Below are 15579 nucleotides of genomic sequence, written 5' to 3'. Positions count from 1 at the left end.
CCTCTACCTCTAATTAATGAAATTAAAGTATTGGAAGTGCAAGTATGCATAAAATAAGCCTCAGTGGTTTATATTTTTATTAGATTATTATAATTGATGAATTGAATTAAAAAAAGAAACAAACATTGCACTGTTGTTAGTTGGTCAACTTCTTTAACCACTGTTGGGTGTTTCAGTCTTTCACAGTGTAACTTTACTTACAAACTGATCTGATCTGATTTCTATCTAAAACTTGAATCTACCTGTAGCTGTCAGATAAATGTAGTGACCCACTTTGATTTGCCTTTGCCAGGTTTCTGTGTGCTGATCACAAGTGGTCCTGAGAGCTGGTGGCTATTTAAACACCAGGGAGTGGGTGTCACACTACTATTTTGAGGTGCCCGTATTGACTACATCCATTTTATACTACGTTCTACTCCACTATATCTCAGAGGCAAATATTCTACTTTTTTATTTCACTGCATACAGTATATTTTACATCTTTAGTTACTAGTAACTATTCTGATTAGGATCTAACTGTACTTACATAATCTACAGTATAATTTACTAAAACATATAATGCCCTTTTATAGATGAAACTACCCCACAGGATATAAAATAATAAAAATTAACCTTGACCAGCTACAACATCACAATGCTACCAAATGTGTATAATTGCATTATTTTACTTTTGATATTTTTAAGTATATTTTGTTGATAATAGTACTTCTGTACTTCCACTTTAATTTTCAATGAAGACTTTTACTTGTAACAAAGTATTTTACCTTGTGGTATTGCTACTTTCACTGGAGTAAGTGCTCACCACTGCTCCTCCTTGCTATCCCTCATATTCATTCATCATGTGGTATCTTTCTCACACATACCGGCAAACACACACACACACACACACACACACACGCACACACACACGCATGGGAAGAAGGACCAGAGTGACAACACAGTTAAGACATTCACAAGAAAAGTCATTTTTAACATTTTATTGGAATTTGGAATTCTCATAATAATTAAACAAAACTAAATTAGCTCAAGGCACAGTATCTCACAATAAATAAAGATAGATCTTTTCATTTGTAGCTTTTAACATAAAACAATATGTAGGACCTGTGCATAAGCATCTATGAACAGAAGTGCATTCATTGTTTGGGGTAATGCTGTTTGCTTCTCTTCGTATTTACAGCGGCAAACATTTCAAAGCTGTCAGTTCATACGGATTAGCATTACAGTGACCTTGTTTGACACCCATTCAGATTACCCATAGCAGCAGGATTGCCAACATAGACATACATAAGTGTCGTGAAAAAACATAGTATTTGTTTTGAGGCAGATAATAACACATTGTCTGTTCAATTGCACTATGTGTCCAAATAGAAAAGAATAAAGCACATAGCTTTAGCTTAGTAAATAATACATTTTCTTCTGAGAACATTTTCTTCGGATTTTCCTTTATGGAGCTTCAAATACCAAAACAAATGCCATAAAGGCACTTGATACTGGGTGCTGTGGATATACCACCTATCAGATGTTTGTGCAATACTGCAATGTTTTTTATCCGATTATGCTACTTAACAGTGCTGTATCAAACTCTATTGATAAATGTCTGATATATATCTAAATAAACCTAAATATAAGTGTTCTTTAAGTGTTCCGAAGACATGGTGCTACACTCCCAACATACACTTTCTGGTGCTGTACACATGTCAGAGTCTGGACAGGGCACTTGTGGAGATCCATTTGGATGGAAGAGGACATGATGGCACTTCTGTCATTTATGATCTAAGCAAAGCAACTGCATGTACAGGATATCACAATTCTTCTTCAAGCCTTTTCCTTTGAGTACATGATGGTAGAAAAAACACGATTGTACAGCTGGATATATAAAGTATAATAAACTCTGGACAGGAAGTTCTTGTAAAAGAAAAAAGACTCCTTGCCCGCATGATATACATAAAGAAAGAACATAGTAGAAAAAAAAACATTAGTGGATTTGAATAAAGGAGCCAAAGGGCTTCATCCATTCTCTACCATTTCAATCATTCTGCAGTTTAGTCACAGACACTCCTCAATTTCATTAAGAGACAGTATGATGTTAACCGACATAACATCTGTTTCAAGTGTGTACAGTAATAATAATACGCTCATTCATCATGTCTCTGCACTGCTAGAGGTACAGAGTTTCAGTTAAACAGAGATGTGACTACGTTTTCAGCACTGTGGAATGTACGGTAGGAAATGTCACTCAACACTTTGGCATCCCCTTGATCCAAATGAGTATAAATCCACTGATTCGAGAGATTACCGTTAATCTTCTCTGCTCAAATGTCCCCTTCTTACCACTGGGAAAAACACCAGCCCCCTCAGAGTGAATACAGTACCCTAATTTATCCTGTAGTAATCATAGGTAGCTGAGGTCCCTTCTGTTTTCAGATGATTCACTGGGTGCAGGACCTCCCGGTGAGTGACTGTGTAGAGTCTGTGCAGAATGGAGTATTCCTGAGTGTAGTAGTGTCTGTGTGGTTGTCTTGCAATATTGGCACCTTTGCAGTAAACTGGACCGAAATTCACTCGCCGGATTTGCGTGGCATCCCAACTACTCTTCTTTTAGCCTGATAGAAATCTGTTGGGATAAAGAGCAGGGAATTCAGCTCATGCAAAAACCACATCAATTACAATTCTAACAGGTCATTATTTGAATATTTAAATATGTACCTGTAATGTTTGTCTGTTTCCTCTTCAACCCTGTATTCTCTCTTTTCTCTGGTGTATTCTCCAGGTTCTCCAGGTTGAAGGCATATCTCTTCGGTGTACCTGGGATGTTCTCCTTCTCACTCTGTGGTGGCTCCACCCTTTCGCCCTTGGACCTTATTTTTGCCTCTGCTGGCCTCAGACGTTCTGTCTGTCCCAGACCAAGCATACAGGATCGGTAGAGCAGCGGCACCTTGGTACCTGGGATTCCCTCCCACTGGAAATCACTGTTCTCCAGTGGCTTGTCCGAGAGGAAGTCGTAGCCCCAGCGCTGTGAAGCCTCCTCCAGGTCTTTCTGCAGGGCAGCTTGGTACTCCGCCTGCAGCAGCTCTCGGTCGACTGGGCCAAACAGGTTTCGTCGAGCAGGGCCATTCCCCAGGGTGCTCAGGATCCACTTGTTAGCAGCCATCGTTCTACACTGCAGGAAACAGAGATAAGACCACCGGTTAGTTGATAAGGCTGCTGCTAGACATCCCCAGTGATCAGCTGAGACAGCCATGGTGACAGTTCTCACCATATGAACAAGTGAGTTGTGTCATTATTCTCAGTAGGGCTGCACCTAACTATTACATTCATTATCGAGTCATCTGCCTTTTATTTCATCAATTAACTGCTTTGTCCGTAAAATAGTGATAAATGTGCCAACTGCCCATGGTATTTAAATGGTTTGTATAATTGGGAGAGCAGTAGTAACTTAAACAGTTAATCAATAATTAAATGAACTGTCATTTCATTTTCTGTCGATTGACCGATCATCTAATCGTTGCAGCTATTATTCTTAAAAACCTACTGATGAAATAATTTTGCACAGATAAAGACACAATGATTTCTCTCAAGTGATCCCAACAAATAACTGAATCTTGATCCATTAAAATCTGTTTAAAAGTAAAAATTAGTCTTACCATGATTCTAACCAGTTAAAGTTTCCTCAGTGAACACTACAGGGCATCTCACACTGACATCACTGCAGAGCTCTTTATAACCAAGACAGAGAGCAGCCAGTGACTCATTGGGCCCTCTGATGTGAATCAGTGGTACATGCCCGGACATAATCTCAGACAGACATGTAAGGACAAGTCCTCAGCTGAGTAATCTCTCACTGTAGCCACAGAGAGTCAACACCAGGTGGCAGTGTCTGACCATCTGTGGGTAGTCGGCTCAACAGACCATCTGAATGAGCAGGAATATTTGATCAATAAAAATCAGAGACCTTAGATTTGTAAATCTAATGATCAGATCAATGCTTTCGACATCAATGTATTTGCACAGAACTCATAGACGAACTATTTCAAGGGCAGAGGTTAAACACATACGCCACTCCCTTGTGAGAACTACAGGAACGGCTCTGTCTCGGGAGAATAATAAGTTATAATGGTCATCCGGGAAGGGCTGGGCAGGATTCCCAGGATTCCCAGTTTCAGAGAACAATAAACAGAAACCCGTCCCAGACCACCCTAATTATCCAGCCAGAGCACTGTAGCAGAGGAGAGCTCATTTTAATTAGAGTAATAACATAAAAGACACTAATGAAGGTTGCCAATGCTGATTAAGTCAATAATATTTTATCTGAGTACCGAAACTGTTGCAGTTCTGGGCGGATGACAGGTTCACGCAGGATACAGTGAAGCAATTCTGTCAATAATCAGTTCAAATAGATGCACGTATAAGCTGTTAACCTATCACATTAATAGTCACACTCACGAACTTCAGTTTGTCTTGGACTGAAAGCTGAAAGCCTGTCTGATATTTAAACAAAGCTTAGTGAGTAAAGTGTATTCTCAAGAGCCGTCCGTGTTAATTAAGAATTTACACCAGCTCCTGCCGCATCATCTGACTTGGCCACAGCCACAGCAGACAAGGCTGGGGTCATGTAATGTGGCATTTTTCCTGGAACTACAGTCCATTCATTCTTAGTTCAACAAAAGAGAACGCCAACATCTAAACCTAGAGGTCCTGACTAACGGAAACACACCTACATTTTCAAAATATTACCCATAAACTGCAACCTATCATTCTGAAAGGTGTAATTCAGGTGTTTTGATCTTGGAAGATGTGCTTGGAAACTGCATTGATTAGATTGAATGTTTTTCTAACTTCTGAATTCCAAAGGTTGCAAAAGGTAATTAGTATATTAGTAAAGTCTAATAATCTGAATAGAAAAAGAAGTTCTGTAAAAAGTTTAAAATTTAAAAAGTCACTCATCAAAGTCATTGACACCATGACTGGATGGATCTGCCTGTAATTTCAGACCTGCTTGGAGGACGTTCAGAGATTTTTAGTGTATAGTGTCCATGTAAAACTTTGCTTTAATTTTTAAGACACCTGCTGTAAAACTGTGGCAGAAACTGAATGGATAATGATGATTAATTCTGAGTTTGCCTGTCCCACTGTTACATAACGGTGGCCCTGCATGTCCTAAGGTCAGGTGGGGTGCTTCATTAGAAGAAATCACATCAAACTGGCCCCAAAATCTAACAAATCCTCATTTATCTTGGGTGAACTGTAGGGAAATATTGGGGAGTCACTACATGTACCCCGCTTTGTCTCCCCCTCACGGGATACTACGTCAGAGAGAGAGGGAGACGGGCCAGGCGGGGCGGGGCAGGGAGGAGTGATTCAAGCCTGTGGCGGGAGAACGAGTCATGCACGAGCAGCGGAGGCGCCGGCTCACGCTCAGCGGCAGAGGAAAACCAGCAGCAGCACCAGTATAGACCCTGCCCAGTTTACTACACCGCTCCACGTGAGGCTGAAGCTCATGTCGACCAGTCAAACTGGGCTGTCACTGTCTGGAGCCTGACCGACACCCCTCACCAACACCATACACACTGATAAAAGTAACTCAACAACAAGTCTGAAGGAGTTTCTGAGTCTAGAACTGAAACATGGAAAAGTTGAATGTGTATATTAACCGATATGCTTTCAGGTTATATGTATAGTGGAAATTATTAATCCTGTAAACATGTCATCTATAAGACTGAAAATGTAAGAAATAGACTATAGGCCTATATGTAGCTATAGACATAATAATAGACTATGTAGTGGACATATTACAGGCTATGGACATGTAACAGACAGCTCTTTCTAGAGCTTTCTAAACTAATAAAAACATAAAATGAACTCAATAAATGCTGAAAGAACTATGTAGTTCATTCATTTCAGTCATTTTACTTACATTGTCAGCAGACTGAAGTCCAATTCAGTGAAAATCTTTTTCAAACTTGTTGAATGAAGCTGGTCTCCTTATCTGCCTTGTTTTTGATTTGAAGTTTCACAGCTGCCCTGATGTGAAAAATCCCCGAGTCTAATGTCACTTAATCCACCCCCTCAAATAAATCTAACACAACACAAGCGACAAGTACCTCTCCTTGATAATTTCTCCAAGTATTCTCACAGACACGGACACGGGCTAAAATTTTATCAACTCCGGTGGGCGGGGGAATCTCCTCTCTCGTGCAGAGGCGGGGTCTGCTGCCCCACACACGTGGATTTCGCCCGGTAAACACACGAGCACACGTGAAGGCTGGGTCTGTAGTAGTTTTGGAGGAAATTCCAACTGAGGAGCCCAGCACGGCACGGCACGCCTCTCTGCCTCTCAGTGCGCATGACAGAGGACTGAGTCCATGCCTACTGTACAGATACATTTGCAGCTTCTGTTTATGGGTTTATTATACAAACATGATTTTACATCACACAAATAAGTGCAACAACATACATCAAAATACTCAAATGTTACTCAAGTTGAAGTAGGAAATGCCACTGTGTTTAAACAGTGGGGGAAACGTTTATACAGCAATGTTGCAGCTGTTGGAGCTGAAGCTAATTCTAACTACTGATATTAATCATCATCATCATCATCATCATTATTATTATTATCATTATTAATAGTAGTAGTAGTGGAGCAGAGGTATAAAGCCTCATTAAAATGGCAACACTCATGTCAAATACAAGGTCAATTTTAGGATTTAGTAAAACTGAGGTAGTAGGCAGCTCGACTGTGACTTGGAAGACAAAAATAAGCTGTTCAAGGAAAGATGACAATACGTCAGATTTGAGTTACTATTGAGGCTCTTGTACCCAAACTCTCTGGCCTTGTAAGAACTCTTCCATCTCAACATGCCTGCTGCAAGTTTCTGTAACAGGCCACTTAAAACCTGCGAACCTCCACATTAGTTACATATTGTTCGTAAAAGTCTGTTCCACTCTGTATTCCTGTTGTCAGAGGAGCCAGGTTTGTTTATCTCGGCAGAAAGTCACCTGAGAGACAACTCCTCATGCTTTCCGACCCCATCATGGTGCCCTTCGGCCTAGTTCCCAGCACGTCAACAACAACAGTCCCAACTGTAGGATGCCGTGTAAAAAAGCCCAGACTGATTTGACACCACAGTGAGTCCTTTGTTGACTATTAGAGAAACACACTCTGACTTGGAAGCTGTTTACAATGAGTACATTTACAGTAGGGCTATACTCAGTGGTAATATGTGCTGAAGTTAATGAAGTTTAGACAAAATGGAAAAATACAATGAGTGCATAAACTGTATGTGACTGAGTGGCAGCTGTGGGACTACAGCAAAAGGCTCTACATTTGTACAGCTGAGTAGACACTTTATTATCTCTCAGCTCGCAGGCAGCTGCACAGTGCAGAGGGTCTGCGAGCCCCATCACATATTCTTATTCATTCATTCATGTGCCTCATCTTACATCAGCTTTTGTTTTGAATCCTTTGTGAAAGGTTTTGTAGATAGATGGTGCCAAATGAGGCGCAGCGAGACTACACATGACCATTTAGTTAACTATTTATTGACACAAAATCATCATGGGAGTTCTACTCTTTGCAACTTTATTACCTGCAACTATAGTTATATGACTTATTTAACATTTGACTTTTTACACTTCTGGGACAGGTGGGATTAACTGATGCCTTTGTGACCAAAGTCTGTGCAATCCTGATGTGTAATTGTGTAGGCTACATACAGTATGACCATCTGTGTTAATGAGTAGAGTCATTATAGAAAAAAATATTTCATGTGAATGATCCCAGGAGCTGGATTGTGTTCATTAGAAAGATTGTGGTACAGTTTGATAAGTGATATATAACTGATAATCATAACTGATTAAACACATATTTTTGTACATAAATAAATATGAGTTTATTGTTTTTTCTACATGCAAACCTGACAATCATTGAACTTATTTTGATTTCCAGTTTAAAGAGGAAATACAAAATCCCACAACGATATCATAATTCTAGCATGTGACAGTGCTCTGACTCTGTACACATGGTTACGGAGACATGGGAGACAATATGTAGAGGGTTGCAGCATACATGCATGTCCAAATAAGGGCTGATATGATGGCAGCACTTTAAACTACTTCAAACTACTGTGCAGTGTTTTAGCATCTGACAAGCCTTCAAATTCAGATCTGCTTCTCAAACTGGACTTCCTGAATCAAAGTTTAGTACAAATTAAATGACTTAAATGGTGTGACTTAAAGTTGCTGCTAGACAGATTTTTGTTATGAATGGACTTGATGCTAAGCTATGCTAAGTGGATGCTGGCTGTAGTCTTAGGACAAATATGAGAGTGGTATCAATCGTGGTAAAAAAAAAGTTCGAAAAATGTTAAACTTTTAATGGATTATTTTACAAAATGTTAGAAATTGGAGATATATGTTTATAACAGTACTCGAGAGACCAAGTTCAAGTCTTCAAATGTCTTGTTTCTGTTTGGCCAACAGTCCAAAACTCAACCATATTCTCTTTACATTGACATAAAACATAAAAAAGCAGATACAAGCAAATATGTCATGTCTGAATAACAAATGACTTGAGCAAATAACAGATTATGGAAATTGTTGTGGATGTGTTGTTTCATCACTGAACTGATGATACACAGTAAAAGTGTGACAAAATCTAAAATTAGCTCCAAGACGCCTTTTTCAGCTTGATCATAACCCACTCGTGTACCGCGCTCCGTGGGTGACAGACACTATGTTACATAACAGTGGGTGTAAAATAGCAAAGCTTTCTCAGTGACTTGCAGCGGGTTCCTGGAGGGTGAGACCCGTCTCCGTGGATACCATGAGTCACCGTTTCTAATGTCGTCACGTGGTCTTGAATAACTCGTGGAAAAGCGCGCGCAGATTTGAGAGCCAGGCGTCCCTGTGTTGTGCGGTTCACGTGAACAGTATGCGTGAACAAGGAGCCGTGGGCTTGCCCGGGGTGTGACCGAAGTTGGATAGTGGGAGAGTAGTGGGAGACTCTCTAAGATGAATTATAGTCTACATGGATTATTTCCACACTGAAAGTGCTTTGCAGGAACTTTTAAAAAGCTTTACACCACACTCATAAGTGACTTTACCAGCAGCACAAGGACACCATTATTTGGATGGCTTATCGCTTATCTATCCTACTGAAAGGGTTAAACACTGTCAACCAGATTACGTAACAACTTCATACCGGACACCACGTACGACAGAAAAGGAGGGAAATTTGCGGAGATAGACAGTGGCATGAACTTGGCAGGTTATTTTTTTTTTTTTTCATATTCACTCCATGACTTCCTCACAGTAGACCTATTTATCAAATGGAACAACGTGCAGAAATCCTCATCCATCTCAGAGTTACACTGGTATTAGTATCTTAAATTACTCTAAATTAAAACCTTCTTTTCACTGACTAGTAAAACTGACATAAAACTACACTTGCTTAGATGAAGTTGTCTGGATTCACCAGATGAAGAAATCTACAATCTATGAGATGTGAAATTCACATCACACGTCTCAATCTGCTACTTTACTTTAGCAAATATTTTAACATGTCTGTATTCACATTACTAACATCTGAATTTGGTCTAGTATAACCTGTTTGGTTGTAAAAGGTATGGTCAATTTAGTTTTGACACAGAATGTCATGATTTTAACTTTTATTCGATTTAACTTTATATCCTTAAAGATTCCTTATTATTTTTGGTGGGAAAATAAATATAACAAATATCCTACATGATACAAAATGCAAATAAATCTTTCTAGACCTGGAGTTATAGTTACTGAAACCAATTACTATAATCACAATCACCTTATGGTCCAATTCAAGTGGATTATTTCCAAGATTCAAATGCACCACTTTGTTAAATAAGCAAGTACGCAAAGCACAATCTCAACTGCATCAAGTGACATTAAAATGGATCAAGAAGAGGCACACTGACATGATGTTAGCAGCTATAAAATAAGCAAATAAAGAGGGAAACCATGCTACCCAAACTAAATGGACTGTGGTCTAAACGAGCAGAAAATATTAGAATGAAAAAGACACTATTATTTTATGACCCGGAGCAGGGCTCTTTAGCAGATACTTGATCAATGCTGTAAGAGTGCCCTCTTGTGGAAAAGACACGAGTTGATGTAAGAGTAAATCACTACACTTGTATATTAATCTCAAGGTAAAATAAAAACTATATAAACAATGTAGGTCTTTTTTAAACAACCAGTATTTTAATTGAGAGACCATTTCACAGAGTATCAAACAAACGAAAGTAATGGCAACCTTCACAGACTTGTTAATTACTTAAAAAAAAAAAAAAAAAAAATCAATGCCATAGTTTGCATCTTGAACGAGGGTTCCTTTATTACAAATGACCAACCATTAACAGATGGAAACCTTCAGTATGAAGAAAGTAACATGTTGAAAATAGGTTGGCTTTACAGTCAACCAAAAGGAGGGCCTAAATTACACATCATCCCAGTCCTTCCTTTAAAAAATGCTGGCATTTACACAATGAAAATGAGGAACTACTCACACTACATCTACACAGTACATTCATTAACAAAAAACAAATTTATCAAGAGATTAACTGGTGAACTGGAATGTTGGGTGGTACGACCGTTTCAGGGCTGAGGAGACAGACATGAGTTCAGTGAGGTATCACTTCTGTACACACCCACCAAGTATTTGAAATTTACCATAACAACACAAAAGGGGAGGGGGACACTAAAATGCTTGATTGTTTAAAAAACCCAACACAAATATGACCAAATGGCCATGTTGAAGTCCATCATGAAACGGCAAAGCCTGTACAACCGTTCATCTTCAGCTCTCAGTACACATGACAGAGACGTTCCTCTATTTTCTGTCATTGGACCTGGAGCGGCTGCAGGGAAGATAAAAACAGAAATTATAAAAGCTATCAAGATTTACTGACCAAACCTTTTGCTTTACATTCTCAGCAGTGCACTCAACCAAGCTTCAACTATAGACAGCCAAAGGATGTCATGTATGAGGAGCATAGTTGTCAGTGGTGAAATTGGTTTTAAATAGTCAAGTCATAACTACACTCAACATCATGTTATCAAATATCTAACAACTGAAATCTAACTGAAATGATCTTTCAATAGTTCAAGAGCATATCAGTACCTCCTTGATCGAGAGAAGGATCTCGAAGGTTTGTGGTTCCTGTCCCTGGAGAGGGACCTCTCCCTCCTCCTGTCTCGGGAGAATGACCTGCAAAAGCCAAACCATCCCATTAGGTAAACATTGTCATTTCAGCTTGACTCACTTGAAGGTATATATTATTCTTAAGGATTCCATAATATACAAAATATAGAGTTACTATTTAAGATACCAAATTCACAAAAAACATTTTACCATGTTCATATTATATTCAAGCTTTCAGGCTGAAATGGATGGAAAGGATAATCTGAAGCTTACATACCTGCTACGACTGCGGCTGAAGCTCCTCCTGCGTGGGGATCTGCGCAGGAAAAATAAAAAAGTGTTAAAAAACCAAAGACACGTGCACTGAATACCCCGTAGAGCCCAGAGCTCCATGCTATTTAATCCTTTTCTTACATGGGCCTCCTTCAACACAGCTGTTTGCCTATCTTGGTACCTCAAAATGGAAATAAAAGACTTTGGTGTTTTTCCACAAAAACAGTTATCTTAATTAGAAAATATAAGTCACTGGCAATGGACCCAGCGCATAAAGATGGCAGGTGCTTAGGAATCACTTCTCACCTACCCCACAGTATCACATGCATCTTTTAAGTCACCAGTGTGAATTACGTTCCAGTTCTTAATATGAAGTGTATAGTATACTAGGACGTGCCATACAATTAATATGCAAGAGATTTGTCACGGTGTCTGAGCTTCAAAACCTACTACAAAATCAAAGTGCGCTAACCAGCATCATTTGCCCACGTCAGAAGATTTTACACTGCACTGTGGACTGGCCCTGGTGTGGGAATAAAGACACACAGAGGCCACCATCTGTATGAAACTGGTCCACTGCACTTCAAGGGAGAACATAAAATAGAGGCTAGTAACAAAATCCAATAAGCTCTGTTAAAACCAACCATACACCACAAAAAAGTCTTGATATTCATTGGGGGGTTGAGAAGAGTTTTGATCTGTGTGATTTCATAATTCTGCTCAGAGCCCCAAGACATACCAGATGATTATCTATAATCGAAATCTCTGGAAATTTGAAGTTCCAGACATTTGGTGTTGGACCATTCCCCTTTGAAACAAGGAATTACAGAAATGGTGGAGGACAAAATGACAAACTTATGATTCAAATTATAATAAAAAAGAACAACCTTTTCAAGCCAGCTGTCTCTTCACTTTCAAAACTGTAATCAGCAGTGTACTGAATGAAGCAGGAAAACTTACTAGTATTTTTGGTTTTCAACAAGCTAGATATGACGAAAGGGAGGCAGACTGTCGGCCGGGTAGGTAGGTAGAATTGGCTGAATAGGACTGGCCAGATGCTGCAAGGTGATTAGGTGGCAGGCAGATGGGGGCTGGCAGTGGCTTTTTTCCTGCTTTAATTGGTTAGCCGAAGGCTGCTGCTGGTAGGTTGTAGACATTTGGAAACGCAATACGCTGATTGGTCGGGAATGTGAGGTGGGCCGCTGCCGTTTGGGTTAAGGTTGAAGGAGGAGGAGGTTGAGAACGGCATGCTGAGGAACCAATGGCCTGTTGCAACCTGACGACTGGCCATGCCTGGGTCATGTGACAGCACCAGCCAAGCTGATTGGGGCACGATGGTCAGCAGTCACATGATGCTGAAAGAGGACTAGTTGATTGACTCAGAGGGTGGTGAGAAGAGGCATGGTGGTGGCTCTGCAACGGGTTTCATTCTTATTAATATAGATGAAAAATAAAAAGCATCCTCAAACAAAAAGAAAAAAAATGCATCACATTCTGCACTTTCATTCCCCCAAAATTCTAAACAGATTATACTTCTTCCGACATAGGAATTGTCTAATCCTATTTCATATACCCAATTCTCCATTTTAAAGCAGTTAAAATGCAGAGACTCTCTGAGAGTGCACAGAAAATGTACACAAATAAAATCTTGCAGGCCAGATTTTCAGATGCATTATGTCATAGAAAGGCTGCACCACATAACCTATTAAAATGTCATATCCCCACGTCATATTTCCTTTTTGTTTATGAATGTCTATCTGTTTGGCTCCATACATAAAATGACCAATAATGTCAATGAAGATGAAACTGCAAGCCTTAGACATTGCAACAGTCACAAATGTATAATCAGCAGGAAAGATTACAAACAGTAGAAATGCCTAGACTGGAAAAACATGGCCAATTACCAGGAAATATACTGCGGGTAAGAGTGGATTCATTAAGCCAGAGCACAATTTTAGATATGTATATCAAGTGTTGTCTCTACTGGCCACTGACAAACAACAACATGTATGTCACCTTCGCCTGGGTGGTGGGCTACGGCGCCTGTAGTCATCTCTGTCTCGAGGACGCCTGCTCCACGAAGGGGGAGCACCACGGGTGCGGCTGCGTTTCTCGCCATTGGACAGCTCTACTCGTACCCGGCAACCACACAACGTCCTACAAAACAAACAGTCACCATTAATTATCATAACTGCTATGCTTCTCTTATTTTGGCCACTGTATCCCGAGATGGATTGCCTCATACCTTCCATCAAGCTCACGCACTGCATCAGTTGCATCTCTGGGATCTTCAAATTCTACAAAAGCAAAGCCTGGGGGATTCCTGGCAACCCAAACACTGCGGAGAGGACCATAGTAGCCAAATGCTCTTTCTAACTCTGTTTTGTTTCCATTGTTGCCCAAATTTCCAACATAGACCTTGCAGTCAAGAGGACAGTCACGATGCATGACTGGATCTGAAAAATAAAACAAAGACAGGGAATTGATTATTAATGCAGGACAGTTTAGAATTGTCCTACTGCGGGTTTACATCTTCAATTCACAACTTTACGACCTGGGAAGACAAAGACCGGTCACAGCTACCCTTCTGCATTATACAGTACTCTGCAGCTTGTAAAACAAAGTACCTCCGGCCATTGGTTTCTCTGTTCTCATCGAAAAAGTTTCAGTGAAGTAAACGAAGTTAACCAAAGGTGTGGTATGAAAATGAACGTTAAAACTCCAACTAACGTAACATGCGTCTCCTTCTACAACACATCTCCTAAATAACATCAAATAAGTTAAGCGTAAAAGCACCATTTTCTGTTGCTGACCTAACGTTGCATGAAAAACACATCTCGTCTATCTAAGTACAACATTTAAGGTGAATTTATAGCATTATTTGATAAACCACAGCAGCTTGGCCTACTTTCTGTCGGACTCGCAGCCTAAGCTAACGTTAGCTTAACAAAAATGTTAAGCATGGTGAGTGATGTGAAATCCTCAATAGGGAACATTTTATTTAACTGAGCGGCTGAACTGTTACCTATATACCGCCTGTAAAACACATTTCAAATTTGACTAAGTTTATATATCGATGTTTTGGAGCCAATGGTGGCTACTAAAGTTAGCTAGGCAACGACGGCTAAAATGGCTGTCGCCTTTCCGAGGCCTAATACAGCCCATATTCGTGTAACAACCACAGAAATCAAACAATAGATTGAAAGGATGTGGCGACACGATCAATCGACGCAAACGGGACAATTTTCATTAAGTTTCATAACGACATTCTTTTGAGAGTTTTGTTCAGACGTTACCGTGTTTGTTGAAATTCACAGCTCAAGTTTTCCGCGCTTCTCCGGCTGGCTTGTTCCTCGGTTGTCGATGGAAAATGGCGTGCGGAAAAGACGTTCGTGAGGTTGGTGACCAGGAAGCTACTCTCGGGAGGGCGGAGTCAGTTAGAATGAATGTCGTTTTTTTTTCAAGTGACTTTTATTTAGAAATATTTTTGAAAAAACTTCAGGAAATATTGTGGAATCCTACATTATTTAGTTCCATTACATAAACAAACATAAAGACAAACAACAAAAGTTAAACATAACATACATATGAACATACACTGGGGATAGTTCTGTAGTTTGTGGTTGTATGCGATTCCGATTCCTTTCTCTCTATGCCTATTACATGTTACGCTCTACTGACACACAATTTGCAGCCACACATGCATTGTTTTCAGTGTTCATTGTTTTAGTTTGTGTTAATGGAGCCTACAGCAACATGCATGATACTATTTCCAGTTAGGTTTTTACACAGATGGTCGTGCTCCATGCTCTGCAGAGGTGCTTTAAGGCTCAGTGCGCAAGAGTAGGAAACTTAAATTGGACTGGGCAGCGTAAATATCACTGAAACAAACACATACACATCTTTACACAGGACCAAATTGTTGTGATACTATGATGTAACAAACTGAATCTGAAAATGCTGGTTTGGGTTGACTGGCACAGGGCAAATATAGTTGGAACTGGCAGTGTTACTTAAGGTTGTGTAATACATATTATTTCAATATAAGTGCAAATGCGGAAAAAAACATATCTACTTCCTCAGCCAAATTGTGCTGTAACAAGAGGCTTTAAGGGAATGACAGTAGCAGCAGT

General features: G+C 39.8%; 2 protein-coding genes across 3 annotated transcripts; both read right to left on the bottom strand.

Moving 5' to 3' along the window:
- Positions 1–962: 962 nt before the first annotated feature.
- Positions 963–6118, bottom strand: cdkn1a (cyclin dependent kinase inhibitor 1A). Of its 2 annotated transcripts, none has more exons than XM_023414096.2 (3): positions 5915–6118; positions 2707–3160; positions 963–2614 (listed from the first exon to the last, which is right to left on the bottom strand). In XM_023414096.2, exons 2-3 carry the CDS (start codon positions 3149–3151, stop codon positions 2559–2561), a joined length of 501 nt encoding a protein of 166 aa, XP_023269864.1. In that variant the 5' UTR covers positions 3152–3160; positions 5915–6118; the 3' UTR covers positions 963–2558. The 2 variants fall into 2 exon arrangements, with proteins under 2 accessions (XP_023269864.1, XP_023269863.1); XM_023414095.2 differs by lacking the exon at positions 5915–6118 and adding an exon at positions 3645–3769.
- A 4093-nt stretch (positions 6119–10211) lies between these two features.
- srsf3b (serine and arginine rich splicing factor 3b) lies at positions 10212–14877 on the bottom strand. The gene is made up of 6 exons (XM_023414243.2): positions 14743–14877; positions 13692–13902; positions 13463–13603; positions 11451–11489; positions 11153–11239; positions 10212–10889 (listed from the first exon to the last, which is right to left on the bottom strand). Exons 2-6 carry the CDS (start codon positions 13892–13894, stop codon positions 10862–10864), a joined length of 498 nt encoding a protein of 165 aa, XP_023270011.1. The 5' UTR covers positions 13895–13902; positions 14743–14877; the 3' UTR covers positions 10212–10861.
- Between the last annotated feature and the right edge of the window lie 702 nt (positions 14878–15579).

This window comes from Seriola lalandi, unplaced genomic scaffold (genome assembly GCF_002814215.2).
Source record: "Seriola lalandi dorsalis isolate HSWRI2012SDOR001 ecotype SW California unplaced genomic scaffold, Sedor1 jcf7180002054522, whole genome shotgun sequence".
Lineage (NCBI taxonomy): Eukaryota > Metazoa > Chordata > Actinopteri > Carangiformes > Carangidae > Seriola > Seriola lalandi.
The sequence above is the reverse complement of the archived record's forward strand: the minus strand, read 5'-3'. Positions and strand labels throughout refer to the sequence as shown.

Bases quoted from the DNA above. Each gene is read 5' to 3' on its own strand.
- cdkn1a (XM_023414095.2), bottom strand. The intron at 2,615-2,706 runs GTACATATTTAA...TTATCCCAACAG, and splicing joins GAAACAGACAAACATTACAG to ATTTCTATCAGGCTAAAAGA.
- srsf3b (XM_023414243.2), bottom strand. From the start codon at position 13,894: ATGCATCGTGACTGTCCTCTTGACTGCAAGGTCTATGTTGGAAATTTG. The intron at 13,604-13,691 runs GTATGAGGCAAT...TTTGTTTTGTAG, and splicing joins GTGCGTGAGCTTGATGGAAG to GACGTTGTGTGGTTGCCGGG. The intron at 10,890-11,152 runs GTACTGATATGC...TCTTCCCTGCAG, and splicing joins TCCTTCTCTCGATCAAGGAG to CCGCTCCAGGTCCAATGACA.